The following is a 14,690-nucleotide window of genomic DNA, read 5'->3' as shown; positions in this document are numbered from 1 at the left end:
TGTATTTTTTAAATTTTTTTGAGACAGAGTCTTGCTCCGTCACCCAGGCTGGAGTGCAGTGGCGCGATCTCGGCTCACTGCAAGCTCCGCCTCCCGGGTTCATGCTATTCTCCTGCCTCAGCCTCCCGAGTAGCTGGGACTACAGGCATCTGCCACAACGCCTGGCTAAATTTTTGTATTTTTAGTAGAGACGGGGTTTTACTGTGTTAGCCAGGATGGTCTCGATCTCCTGACCTTGTGGTCTGCTCATCTCGGCCTCCCAAAGTGCTGGGATTATAGGCGTGAGCCTCTGCACCTTGCCAATTTTTGTATTTTTAGTGGAGACAGGGTTTCACCACCTTGGCCAGGCTGGTCTTGAACTCCTGACCTCGTGATCCATCCACCTCGCTCCGCCTCCCAAAGTGCTGGGATTATAGGCGTGAGCTACCACGCCCGGTCGACCTTTCTCGTTATGCCTGCCTCTCCCCTGTTGGATAGGAAGTCCCTCCAGGGTGAGACCTTGTCTAAGTGAACTTTGTGCCCACCAATGTCTGCGTGACTCAGGCAGGATCTGGCTCAGACAGGGGTGTGGGGTGGGGCTGGAATCAATAAAAGTTTGTTGAATGACTTAATGCCCTCTGAGAATGTATCGTTTTGCAACAGGGAAACTGAGGGCCTTTGCACTCTAGCAGTTATTCCTGTCACCTGATTTGCACGTGGGCTGGTACCTGAGAGGGAGGGACATTGAATCGTAGGAGGGGCTAGGAAGTACCCATTCTCTAGCCTGGCAGGCCTTATTTCTTGTCTTGAATTATTTTATGTGATAGCTTTTGCGGGCATTGGCCTCTTGTTTCCCCAAGTCAAGCTTGTCCAACTCCTGACCCACAGGCCACATGTGGCCCAGAATGGAATATGGCTCAACACAAATTCGTAAACTTTCTTAAAACATTATAAGATTTTTTTGCAATTTTTTTTTGTAGCTCATCAGGTATTGTTAGTGTTAGTTAGTTAGTTTGTTTATGTATTTATTTATTGAGATGGAGTTTTGTTCTTGTTGCCCAGGCTGGAGTGCAGTGGTGCAATCTCGGCTCACTGTAACCTCCGCCTCCTGGGTTCAAATGATTCTCCTGCCTCTGCCTCCTGAGTAGCTGGAATTACAGGCACATGCCACCATACCCGGCTAATTTTTGTATTTTTAGTAGAGACGGGGTTTCACCATGTTAGGCCAGGCTGGTCTCGAACTCCTGACCTCAGGTGATCTGCCCGCCTCGGCCTCCCAAAGTGCTGGGATTACAGGCATAAGCCACTGTGCCTGGCCAGTGTTAGTGTATTTTATGTGTGGCCCAAGACAATTATTCTTTCAATGTGGTCCAGGGAAGCCAAAAGATTAGACACCCTTGCTCTAAGTGGCTTGTGAGCTTTTTTTCTGAGATGCCTGGAATAGTTTGTTACTCATGTTTTAAAATAGCAATTATTACTATTTTTTGAGACAGAGTCTCGTTCTGTCACCCAGGCTGGAGTGCAGTGGCGCAATCATGGCTCCCTGCAGCCTTGATCTTCTGGGCTCAAGAGATCCTCCTGCATCAGCCTCCTGAGTAACTGGGACTACAGGTGCACACCATGCCTGGCTAATTCATTTTTATGTTATGTAGTGAAAGGGTCTCACTATGTTGCCCAGGCTGGTCTCGAACTCCCAGGTGCAAGAGATCAGCCCTCCTCGGCCTCCCGAAGTGCTGGGATTACAGGTGTGAGCCACTGCACCTGGCTGGTCAGTTATGAACCTGAGCAAATTTAAGAAATTTTGATTTTCTCAAGATGACTAGGGAACTGGAGCCCTCAATCAACAGCCCTTGGTATCTCTTCTGCAGGGAGAGTTAGATGCCTCCTCTGTGATACTTAACTACCACTATCCAAGGTGCTTGGGCTATACCCCTCACCACGTGTACATGAAAAACGTATTCCTGGTCAGTCACAGTGGCTCACGCCTGCAATCCCAGCACTTTGGGAGGTCCAGGCGGGCAGATCACCTAAGGTCAGGAGTTTGAGACCAGCCTGGCCAACATGGGTGAAACCCCATCTCTACTAAAAATACAAAAATTAGCCGGGCTTGGTGATGCGGACCTCTAGTTCCAGCTACTGGGGAGGCTGAGGCAGAAGAATTGCTTGAACCCAGGAGGTGGAGGTTGCAGAGAGCCAAGATCGTACCACTGAACTGCAGGCTGGGCACCAAAGCAAGACTCCATCTCAAAAAGAGAAAGAAAAAGAAAAAGAAAAAAGAAAAGAAAAATGTATTCCCTCTTTCAGCCACGTTGAGTTTTCACAACAGCACTACAAACAGATGATGTGTTCTGATAGAACTAGGCCAGGTTCCTGCAGCAGGTGCTATCATTTTGGAAGAGCTAAAGCCGTCTCACACCCTCAGGTGGGCCTGCTCATACCTGTAGTGTGGGTTCTACCTGGCTGATGGCTGAGGGTCCAGAATTGTGTGCAGTAGTGTTAATTGTGTACTGAGGTTGGAGACAGTGAACAGCACCATTTGGACATCGTGGACTAGAATGCAGGAGCTTCCCAAGGCTATGACAAAGGACCACAAACTCAGTGGCTGCAAACCACACATTTATTTATTTGGAGATAGAGTCTTGCTCTGTCACCTGGGCAGAGTCCAGTGGCTTGATCTCGGCTCACTGCAACCTCCGCCTCCTGGGTTCAAGTGATTCTCCTGCCTCAATTTCCTGAGTATCTGGGATTATAGGCACACACTACCCTGCCCAGCTAATTTTTTTTTTTTTTTTTTTTGAGACACCGTCTTGCTCTGTCACCCAGGCTGGAGTGCAGTGGCACAATCTCGGCTCACTGTAACCTCCTCCTCCTGGGTTCAAGCAATTTTCTGCCTCAGCTTCCCGAGTAGCTGGGATTACAGGTGCCCGCTACCACACCTGGCTAATTTTTGTGTTTTTATTAGAGACAGGGTTTCACCATGTTGACCAGGCTGGTCTGGAACTCCTGACCTCCAGTTATCTGCCTGTCTCAGCCTCCTGAAGTGCTAGGATTACAGGTGTGAGCCCGCCCCACACATTTATCATCTTACAGTTTGGGAGGTCAGAAGTCTGAAATAAATTTTAAGGGCAGGGCGGGTTCTAGGAGTCTTTATTGCTTTTTCTTGCCACCAGAAGCTGCCCATCTTCGTTGCCTCTTGGCCTGATCTTTTTTTTTTTTTTTTTGAGACTGAGTTTTGCTTTTGTTGCCCAGGCTGGGGTGCAATGGTGCGATCGATATCAGCTCACTGCAACCTCCACCTCCTGGGTTCAATCGATTCTCCTGCCTCAGGCTCCCGAGTAGCTGGGATTATAGGCACACGCCACCAAGCCAGGCTAATTTTGTGTTTTTAGTAGAAACGGGGTTTCTCCATGTTAGTCAGGCTGGTCTCGAACTCCTGATCTCAGGCGATCCGCCTTTCTTGGCCTCCCCAAGTGCTGGGACTACAGGTGTGAGTCCACACACCCAGCCCTTGGCCTGATCATTGTAAAGCCTGCTTCCACTTTCCCATCTCCTTTGACTTTGACCTTTTTGTATCCCTCTTTCACTTATTAGGACCTTTTAAGGACATTGTGCCCACCTGGATCACCCAGGAGACGCTCCCCAACTCAAAATCATTAACTGAATCACACCTGCAAAGTTGCAAAGTCCTTTTAGCTGTGTAAGGCACTGTATTCACAGATCCTGGGGATGAGGACGTGGGGATCTAGAGACGCCTATCTTTGGGGGCCATGATCTGTCTCCTATATAGGGACATAGCAGAAGTCCCACTGACCAGATAGAGGAGATAATAGAGTGATGAAGAAACTATAAAAAGCTAAGTGGGAACTCAACGTTTTTCTGCTCACAGCTCTCAAGAGAAAGACCAAAGTCCTCCCCGGTGGCCTTCAAGGTATTATATATCACCCCTCTGACCTCAACTCCCCCTCCCCTTTGCTCAGTGGGCCCCAACCACACCAGCCCCTTCCTGCTCCCTGGACACCTCTAAGCCTTTTCCAGTCTCTGGGTTTGACCTTCCCTCCTAGACCCATCTGTCCTTGGAGCCTCATCTCCGATCCCAGCTCAACTGTCATCTTCTCTGAGAGGCCCACCGCAATGGCCCCAGTGAGACAGTATCCTCTCTCCCCGCCTCCCGACTCATGGCTGCTGAGTACTCTCCTATAAGGAATCATCTCAAATTATCTGCTTTATTTATTCATTTCTTGCCTGTCTCCCCCAGATAGGAATTTTTCCTCCCTGAGACCACCAAGTGGGTCTGCCACGTACACCCCTGGGTTCTGCAGCTCTGAGCAACCTGTCCGGCTGCTTTGTAGGTGTCCAGCACAGGTCACTCGTGTGCCCGCCAGGACTGGTCAGAGTGGAATAGACAGGGCGGAGGGGGCAGGGCAGCCCTGCCCGCCTGGACAGCCTGGAGAAGGCGGGAAAACGAGGCGGGAAAAGACAGCAAACAAGCCCTGCGGGTGGGTAGGGTGGAGAGCCCTGGCAGGCCCTGACGCCAGGCAGTGGGGCTTGGGGCGATCAGGCGAGCCATCGGGGTGCAGGTGGTCTCCTAGGGGCCCCCCACATTCCCTCGCAGTATTTACACATTGATTCTGGCCTTCTTAGACCTACTGGTCAATGCGTGCGACTGGGGACCTGCGAACGGACTTGGACTTAAGAGGTCAGGGGGTCTGTACCCTGGGGGTCCCCAAGGCTCCTGGGGGGGCCCACGTGCGGGGGGTGACCAGGCCCTGCCACGCAGACCCTTTGCACGCTGGGCGCGCCCAGCAGAGCGCGCAAGGCTAGGCGGAGCCGTGGCCCGCTGGGCGGAGGCGCCGTGGACAGAGGAGGGGGCGCCCCCCACCCTCTTTCTCGCTTCCCGCCACTGCGCCGGCCAATCAGGAGGCAGGCGCCCGCCCCCGGCACGGCCTCCTGCGGCCCCGCAACTCCCAAATGCCGAGTTTTCGCGGGAAAAAAATCAGAGCAGCTGGCAGCGCGGCGGGCAGCATTTGCCGAGCGGGCGCTCCGGGTCGCACGCACGTCCGCGCGGGGTCCGGGCCACGCACGCGGCTTCATAGCTATCCCCAGCCGGGCCGGGCGCGCAGACAGACAAGCGGTTTGCGGCGACCAGAGAGGTGAGCCGCCGGGTCGGGGTGCCAGCCCGGGCCAGGCGCACGGGGCTCGGGGACTTTACAAAACTTTCCCGCGCGGCCAACCCGGGCGCACTTGTGTCCCTCACTCTGTCCCGGGATCCAGGGCCTCCCCTTCCGCCGAACCCTTGGGAGTCGCTCCCCGACACATACCCGGCTGGAGCCGGGACCAGCGCTGCGTCCCCGGAGCCCGGCTGGGGGTCGAGCGCACCGGGTGGGGGAGGGCCCGGCAAGCCGCCGGGGAGGATGTCAGCCTCCGCGCCTGCGCGCGGGGCGCCCCGCGATTCAATTGTCGCGCCCGAGCCCGATTTCGCGCGCCCTGAGCTCCCCGGGCGCATCTGGGCCAATGGGGGGCGAGCGGGGCGGGGCGGCCGGGTACGGCGGAGCCAATAAGAAGCGGCTCAAGTGAAGGGGGGCGGGACTTGGCGAGCTGGGGCCCCTTGGTCGTCCCGGCGGCGGGGGTGGGCGTGGGCTGCTGGCGCGACCCGCGCGGACCGGTGGGAGTGCGGGAGGGACGCCGGGGGTCTAGGGTTTGGAGGGGCGCGAGCTGCCGGGAGTTGGGGGCCGAGGTGAGTCGCGGGGCGCGCGGGCGGGGGTGGCCGGGACGGGCGGCCAGTTGCCATGGCCACCGCGGGGCGGGCCCGGTCGCGCACGCGCGCGTTTGGGGGGCAGCAAGGAGGGGGGGGCGCGGGCACCGAGGGGTCCCGGGACCCGCGGATCTCGGGTGGGGTTTTTTCGTCTCAGTCGCACTTGGTTGAGTTCCCCCGGGACTTCTGAAGTTCCGGCCCGCGCTGGACTTCTGGCATTCCCTCTTCCGTAAATAGGAATCCGAGGAATGAATGAATCAATGAATGAAATGAGTAAACGAACCAACTCGGCCACTTGGCCCAGGCCTCCTTCCTCCTCTGGTCGTGGGGAAGGAGGGATGGGTTGGACCTTTTGCTTTCCTTTCAATTCCCTCTTTTCATTCTCCTTCCTCCTCAATCTTCAACACTTGGCTAGTTGTTAATGCGTTAAGTCCTTAATTTACTGTGTCTGGCCCTGGCCGGGGTCTGGCTGTATAGGAGGACTGGGAGGGCATCCTGGGAGTTTCCTGGTGTCCACAGGCCGGACAAAAGCAACCCCGACTCCTTAGAGCATGGTATGGCTTGGAGGTGTTGGTAAAACTGATCTGGGGTTTTTGCTGTCTCTTCCCTCAGCGCCGACACCATGTGGATCCAGGTTCGGACCATGGACGGGAGGCAGACCCACACGGTGGACTCGCTGTCCAGGCTGACCAAGGTGGAGGAGCTGAGGCGGAAGATCCAGGAGCTGTTCCACGTGGAGCCAGGCCTGCAGAGGCTGTTCTACAGGGGCAAACAGGTACACCCGCCGCCAGCACCTTTGTTCTATGCCTGGTCCAGGCCCCGCGCCTCTGCAGCCACCAGCCGATACTTTCTCCCTCCCCCCCCCCCCCCCACAACCTCGTCCGGTCCCACTTCACCTCTCCCGGAAGGAGAAGTCCACAGAAACCTCAAATGCCTGCGAGAGGAAGGAACAAAGGGAGGACTCACAGATTGACATGCTGGGCTGGCGGCTGGTCCTCGAATCTATAGGGTCTGGGCTTTTAAACTTATTTTTTCAAAGCTCCCCCTCAAAATAATGGCTAGAGAAAGAAGTTTTGGAGGTGGCCGATGGAAGACTGAGGAATTTTCGAGAAAGGGCCCAGGACCATCCCGTAGCTAGGACGGAAGGGACCAGGTTTTCTTTTTTAAACATCCACCACCAATTAATTACTCACAGCCTGTACCAGTTAAGCGTCAGACCCCAGAGTGTTTTTTTTCTAAAAATTTGGATTAGCTTATTCAGAGTCTGGAGATGGCGCTTGCTAATCAGGAATTTCCGCCACTCTGAGCCTGCTGTGCCGCCGCTGCTGGTGACCTGGGGCGCATGGTCCCCGAGGGGTCCACCGGCCTTCATCTCTTTCTCTGTTCTTTCCCCAGCCCCTCGTTGCATTTAAAATGGCCCCCTTTGATTTCATAGCTGCCACGTTTGGGACGCTGCCTCCATTGGCACCTGGGGGGGTTGGGGGTTCTACTTTGGTTGGTGTTTTTGTGGGGGACTGCGGGACCTACTGTGAGTGGGGTTTCCCGGCAGGATGAAACAGTGTGATTGAAGGTGTAGGTCCCATCTGCTGGAGATGGTTGGACCGTGGGGACGGGCATAGACTACTGGAACTGGATTAAAAGTTGTCAGTTGAGCTGCGTGTACCCCACCGTGTTGTTGTTGGATTTTGAACCGGGTACTGCTGCCATCTGGTGTCTAGGTTGGAAAATAAACACCGCGCCCGGCCAGGTTTTTTGGGGGCTGGGAGGATCATGCCTGCTCACTCCAGATGAGATCTGATGATTAATTTCTCCGGCTTGCACGCAGTAGACCTTCCTTAGCCCTCTTCCCGTAAGAGACGTGATGACTTGAGTCGGAAGAATCTGAGTTAACCCGCCCTGCCCCGGGAGGAGGCGATCTGAAGAACTTGGGGAGTTGATCGTGCAGCCGCGTGCGCGCAGGGAAGAGGCAGGGCCGGGTTCAACAGAGGAGCTCCGCCTGGCGCTCTCTTCCTCCCTCCTCCTACGATGCGTGCTCCCTTTGTGGCATCCAAACTGATTTTGATTTGCTGCTCAGCCTATTGGGTTAGCACAGAAGGCTTCATTTCACAAAGTTTCTGAAGCCTGCACAGACCTGCTAAGTTCACGGGGTAGCTCAATGGCGGGTTGGACTCTCATGCTCCCAAGTTCAGGAGAGGAGATAATGCTGAGTATCCACGCTATGCCAGTCACCGAGCTAGCATTTTAATTTTTGCATTTCACCCATGCAGGAATGGGAAAACACCTAAACACACCTGCCATGTAGATTTTACCATCGATATTCTGACGTATGAGGTTTATCATGAAGCGCTCTGTCTTTCTCTATGCCCACCAAGCCATCTTTTTGGGATGCATTTCAAAGTAAGTTGCAGACACCAGTCTACCTTTCCCCTAATTACTGCAGCACACCATCAGTAACTAGAGCTCAGTATTTGTTTTTGGTTCTGTTCTTACTTTTTTTTTTTTTTTTTTCTTATTGAGACAGGATCTCTTTCTGCCCAGGCTGTGGTGCAGTGGCACAATCACAGCTCACTACAGCCTCAGTTTCCTGGGCTCAAGCAGTCCTCCAGCCTCAGCCTCCAAAGTCGCTAGGACTATAGGCGTGTACCACCATGCCTGGCTAGTTTTTGTATATTTTGTAGAGATGGGGTCTTATTATGCTGCCCAGGGTGGTCTCCTGGGCTCAAGTGACCCTCCTGCCTTGGCCTCCCAAAGTGTTGGGGTTACAGGCATGAGCTACTGTGCCTGGCCAAAAAACTTTGAGTATAGTGAAACAGATGTTAAACAGACTGAATAATTTTGACAAATGTCTACATCCATGCAACCCAAAGCCCCTATCTCCCCTCATTTGTAACATAATACTTGAGTCATACAATAGTTTCTGTCACATCTCTAAGTTTAGTGTGACAATGACAGGAACACTTACGTTAATTAGACACATACATTGTGCTTTTCTTTCTTTTTTTTTTTTTTGAGATGGAGTTTCACTCTTGTTGCCCAGGCTCGAGTGCAGTGGTGCCATCTGGGCTCACTGCAACCTTTCACTCCTGGGCAAGTTCAAGCCAGGACCTCCTACCTCAGCCTCCTAAGTAGTTGGGATTACAGCCCACCACCACGCCTGACTAATTTTTGTTGTTTTTTTTTTTTTAAGGAGTCTTGCTCTGTCAGCCCAGGCTGGAGTGCAGTGATGCTAACTGCTCACTGCAAGCTCCAGCCCCCAGGTTCATGCCATTCTCCTACCTCAGCCTCCCGAGTAGCTGGGACTACAGGCTCAGCCACCACGTCCAAGCACTTTTTGTAATTTTTAGTAGAGACGGGTTTCACCGTGTTAGCCAGGATGGTCTCGGGATCTCCTGACCTCGCGGATCCTCTCGCCTCCCAAAGTGCTGGGATTAGGTTGAGCCACCGCTACCGCCAATTTTTTGTATTTTTAATAGAGATGGAGTTTCACCATGTTGGCCAGGCTGGTTTCAAACTCTTGACCTCAGGTGATCCACCTACCTCAGTCTCCCAAAGTGCTGGGATTACAGGTGTGAACCACTGTGCCCAGCCAACGTACATTGTGCTTTTAATTGTCAGGATGTTGGCAGTGATGATACCCGGCCCTAGCTCTACCGGAACTCACCCGGACTGAACAGGGAGCTGGGATTGGAACCTGAGATTTTGGTTTCTGAGACTGGGCTCACTGAATTTCGTCTCCCAGGTCAGCTCTGGTAGTTATGAAAAGATTCCGTGGTTCCTACGTAACCTTCATAACCGCCTCTTTGTTCCCTTACCCTGTGGCTGTTCCCTATGCAGTAGTTTTTTTTCTCTCGAGACGGAGTTTCGCTTTGTTGCCCAAGCTGGAGTGCAATGGCATGATCCTGGCTTACCTCAACCTCTGCCTCCTGAGTTCAAGTGATTCTTCTACCTCAGCCTCCGGAGTAGCTGGGACTACAGGTGTGCGCCACCATGCCTGGCTGCTTTTTTTTTTTTTTGTATTTTTAGTAGAGATGGGGTTTCTCCATGTTGGTCAGGGCTGGTCTCAACTCCCACCTCAGGTGATCTACCCACCTTGGCCTCCCGGCAAGCTAGATTACAGGCCGGAGCCATTGCACCCGGCCCCCATGCAGTAGCTTTAAGAGATCGTGTCGTTGCTTCTGTCTTCCGGGCCCCAGAGAGGTGATGCAGTTTCCCCACTTGGATGGCTCGGAAAGTGAGCTGGTGGCAGGGAGGTTTGGACAGTGGAGGGAGGGGGGCACAGAGGCACACAGCAGCACCTCCCAGCGCCACGTGAAGTCTGCAGGCCCCCAGGCTAACGTGAGAGAAAGCAACGCAGTTCCCGGTGGGCGCAAATGGGCCGTTGTCCTTATAGAATGTTCTAGAGTGTTCACAGTCCTTTTTTGTCCTGTTTAAAGAAACTTGGCCTAGCAGCCCAAGGTCTACGGTGAAGTTGATGGAGACCCCAGAGCAGAACAGAGTTGGGTCTGTCTCGGAATATGGAGGATCTTGTGGTGGCCTCACTTGGGCTGAATAGGGTGGCAGTGATGTCGCTTGATGGGCGGGAAGGCAGGGAGCTGATTGAGGGCAGTGAGTTTGGGCGGGCGGCCCAGCGTAGGCAACGGGAGAGGCATCTGCAGCTCCCCATCCCCCAGTCTTTTTTCTTTTTGGCTGCACATCAAAATAACAATAGCTGTCTTTCGTGGCGCCTTTAACCTGCTCAGGTACAACACTGCACTGTACGTAATCTTTTCAGCATCCCTGGCCAGAGACTCGCCAGCTCCCACATCATCTTATTTTAGACAGGGCTAATACCTACCACGTTGTAGCGCAGTGCGAATTCAATGAGATTATGAATGTGAAGGGCGGAGTGAGCCCCGTGCCGGGCTCACAATGAAAGTGAAATAAATCTCTTAGCACAGGGCTTCTCCCGCTCTGCACTGTGGCTGTTTGGGGCCAGGTCATCCTCTGGCTGGGGCTGTACTGGGCACTGCAGGGTGCTGAGCAGCGTCCCTGGCCTCCACCCACTCCATGCCAGAGCACTCTACCCTACCAGTCATGACAACCACAAATATCCTGAGACTTCCATGCCTCAAAGGCAGGATTAGAGTCAGTCTGATGCCTCAGATGAAATGGTGGCCCAGGAATGGCCTTGCAAGGGTCACTTGTCATAGTGATGCCTCGGGTGTCCCCACTGGACAGCCCCCTTGCAGAGGCCTGCCCTTCTGGCTGCAGAAGGGAGGGTCCCCACCACCAGCTCCCACCCACTGTTGCGTCCCTCCCCCAGGAGGGCTCCCTGTTAGAGTGCACGGCCTCTGTTAGGATTACTCACCGCTGCTGTCGTGGCCCCCAGAGCAGCTGTAGACAATCGGTAAATGGGTGGGCGTGGCTTTGTTCCAATAAAGCTTGATTTATAAAAACAGGTATGGCCGGGTGCAGTAGCTCATGGTTGTAATCCCCGCACTTTGGGAGGCCAAGGCAGGTGGATCACCTGAGGTCAGGAGTTCGAGACCAGCCTGCCAACATGATGAAACCCCGTCTCTACTAAAAATACAAAAATGAGGCGGATGTGGTGGCGCATGCCTGTAGTCCCAGTTACTTAGGAGGCTGAGACAGGAGAATCGCTTGAACCTGGGAGGTGGAGGTTGCAGTGAGCTGAGGTCCCACTACTGCACTCCAGCCTGGGCGACAGAGCAAGATTCTATCTCAAAAAAGAAAAATAAAAAAACATAAAACCAAAACAAAGTAGGTGCAGGCCAGAATTGTCTCTGGGGACATAGTTGGTCAATTAGATTGCACACTTTGATCCAGCCTCAGTTGGTATGTCCGGGTTTTCTGGCTAGGAAGAATGCTGCTGTGGAATGTGTTGGAACAGATCCTTACGTGTGCCGTGTTGGCGTCCTTCCAGGTCAGGGGTTCTCAAACGGATCTCAGGACCCCTTTACATCTTCCAGAATGATCCAAGAGCCCCAGGAGCCTGTGTCTGTGTGGATTCTGTCTGTCGGTTGTCACTGTGTTAAAAATTGAGGCCAGGCATGGTGGCTTACGCCTGTAATCCCAGCACTTTGGGAGGTTGAGGCAAGAGGATCGCTTGAGGTTGGGAGTTCGAGACCAGCCTGGGTCATGTAGCAAGACCCCGTCTCTACAAAAATCATGAAAATTAGCCGGGCGTGGTGGCGCATGCCTGTAGTCCTAGCTACTTGGGAGGCCAAGGTGGGAGGATCACTTGAGCCTGGAAGGTAGAGGCTGCAGTAAGCCAAGACTGTACCACTGCACCCCAGCCTGGGAGACACAGTGAGACTTTGTCTCAAAAAAACAAACAAAAAAACCAAATAAATTGAAAGCTGAGAAATTCAAAGCACAAGAAGACAAGCGTGCCCCCTCTTTTAGCTGTCAACATGGCGGAGCCGTCCCTGGTGACGCAGCCTCCAAAGATGCCCCTTGCCCTCCTGAGACCTCAAGAGGGAAACTGGCAGCGACAGTGATGGTAGTGTCTTGGTGGCGGTCACGTTGACCTCACTGACCTCCGAAGTGCTGCTCTAGTGTCTCAGCGGTGACCCAGCCGGGTCGAAGGACGGAGTTCCGCTGTCACTAGCCCTCCGCCCGTCCTGTGTGCTGGGATGCCCTCGCGGTGCTGTCCACGCCACCGCCGCTCCCCCACCTGTGGGTCCTGCCTCCTCTGGGTCTGGGATCCTCCCGCATCGGTTTTGCTTCCTCCCCTCTCTCCCTCCATCTGTCTGTCTTGCCCGCACCTGAGGTTGCCGCCGAGGCGCTGAGACGAGCCAGCAGGAGCTGTGGCTGCCCCCAAGGAAGGCAGAGCAGTTTCTTACTTCCTTCCCCCTGGGTCCCGTCAGGCCTCTGCAGGCGCTCTGTCTTCCGGCTGGAGGTCCTTCTTGGTTCGAGGCTTACAGGGTCCTTGCTGAGCTCCTAAACGTCTGGTTTCTATCCCGGAAGTTGCTGTCTCTAAGCCAACTGGACAGCCACCACTCCTCAAACCCGGAGGCTCTTAGTATCTTCCCTGCTGTGCCGCTAGGCGACAAGCTTTCCCTGAAAGTCCTCGAGCCACTGCTTTGGGGAGTAGGAGGTGAGGCGGCTGTGGATGCAGCTTGAGCTTTTTAGTCTTAAGTTTTGTTTTTTTTTTCCTTTTCTTTTCTTTTTTTTATTTTTTATTTTTATTTTTTTTTATTTATTTATTTATTTTTTTTATTTTCTTTATTTTTTGAGACGGAGTCTCGCTCTATCCTGGGCTGGGTGCAGTGTGGATCTCAGCTCACTGCAAGCTCCTCCCGGGTTCACGCCATTCTCCCTTCTCCAGCCTCCCGAGTAGCTGGGACTACCTGAGCGCCTGCCACCTGGCTTGACTAATTTTTTTTTCTTTTTAGTAGAGACAGGGGTTTCCTGCAGTGTTATACTGGATGGTCAGTCCTCCTGACCTGCGTGATCCATGGTCTCGGCCTCTAAGTCTGGGATTACAAACAGGCCTTTGCTTAAGCCTTTCTTTTTTTTTTTTTTTTTTTTTTAGAGACTAGGTCTGGCTCTGTCGCCCAGGATGATGCAGTGGCCCGGATCTCAGCTCCTGCAAGCTCCGCCTCGGGTTCATCATTCTCCTGCACTCAGCCTCCGAGATGGCTGGGACCACAGGCATCCCAGCCACCTCGCCAATAGTTTTTGTATTTTTTTAGTAGAGGCGAAGTTTCACCGTGTTAGCCAAGGATGGTCTCGATCTCCTGACCTTGTGATCATCGTCTCAGCCTCCCAAAGTGCTGGGATTACAGGCTTGAGCCATGGCTCCTTTTGGGCGATCTGTATCGCCAGCTGGAGTGCAGTGGCGATCTCAGCTCACTGCAAGCTCCGCCTCCCAGTTCATGTTCTCTGCCTCAGCCTCCGGTAGCTGGGGATTACAGAAACCCGCCAACTTCGCCCGGCTAGTTTTTTGTATTTTTTAGTAGAAGCGGGGGTTTCACTGTGTGTTATGGGATGGTCTCGATCTCTGACCTGCGTGATCACCCGTCTCGGCCTCCCAAAGTGCTGGGATTACAGGCTTGAGCCACCCAGCGCCCGGCCTCTTTCTTTCTTTTTCGAGACAGAGTGTCGCTCTGTCGCCAGGCGCTGGAGTGCGGTGGCGTGAATCTGGCCTGGTGCGCTCCGCCTCCGGGTTCCGTGGTCTCCTGCCTCCCGGTAGCTGGGAGTACAGGCCCTCTTCCCTGCCTTAATCATTTGTATTTTGTGAGATGAGTTTCTCCATATTGTTGGTCTAACTCCTGACATCAGTTATCCGCCCTTGGCCTCCCAAGTGCTAGGATTATAGGCGTGAGCCACCGTGCTGTGACCTGATTTTTTGATTCAGGTCTTGCTCTGTTGCCCAGGCTGGAGTACAGTGGCCGCGATCAGCAGCTCACTGCTGGCTCGAATTCCTGAGCTCAAGTGATCCTCCTGTCTCAGCCTCCCAAGTAGCAGGGACTATAGGCTGTATACCACTACACCTGGCGAATTTTAAACATTTTTGTAGAGATGGGGTCTTGCCATGTTGCCCATGCTGGTCTTGAACTCCTGGCCTCAAATGATCCTTCTGCCTCAGCTTCCCAAAGTGCTGGGATTACAGGCCTGAGCCACTGCTCCTGACTTTTTTTTTTTTTTTTTTTTTTTGAGACAGGGTATCAGTGTCTCCCAGGCTGGAGTGCAGTGGCGCCATCTCAACTCACTGCAACCCTCGCCTCTTGGGCTCAAGCAGTCCTCCCACCACATGTAGGTGGTGGGACTGGGCAATTTTGTAGTGATGGGTTTGCCATGTTGCCGGAGTGATCTTCTCGGACTCAGTGATCCCTCCCGTCTTGGCCTCTCAAATCACACCTGGGATTACAGGCGTGAGCCACTGCACCAGCCCCATTTTAGCTTTTTTTTTTTTGAGACAGAGTCTTGCTCTGTCGCCCAGGCTGGAGTGCAA

At 53.6% G+C, this 14,690-nt stretch overlaps 1 protein-coding gene across 1 annotated transcript in view; it reads left to right on the top strand.

Moving 5' to 3' along the window:
- The first annotated feature begins 4,909 nt into the window (after positions 1-4,909).
- The window catches only part of UHRF1 (ubiquitin like with PHD and ring finger domains 1), a 53,993-nt gene continuing 44,212 nt past the window's right edge, over positions 4,910-14,690 (top strand). Inside the window, exons 1-2 of the mRNA XM_031659067.1 lie at positions 4,910-5,129; positions 6,344-6,506. Coding sequence (XP_031514927.1) covers positions 4,948-5,129; positions 6,344-6,506 — 345 coding nt within the window. The 5' untranslated portion in view covers positions 4,910-4,947. The remainder of the gene's footprint in view (positions 5,130-6,343; positions 6,507-14,690) is intronic.

Source organism: Papio anubis, chromosome 20 (assembly GCF_008728515.1).
Source record: "Papio anubis isolate 15944 chromosome 20, Panubis1.0, whole genome shotgun sequence".
In the NCBI taxonomy this organism is placed as follows: Eukaryota; Metazoa; Chordata; class Mammalia; order Primates; family Cercopithecidae; genus Papio; species Papio anubis.
Note: the sequence above shows the minus strand (reverse complement) of the source record. Positions and strands in the feature narration are given on the sequence as shown.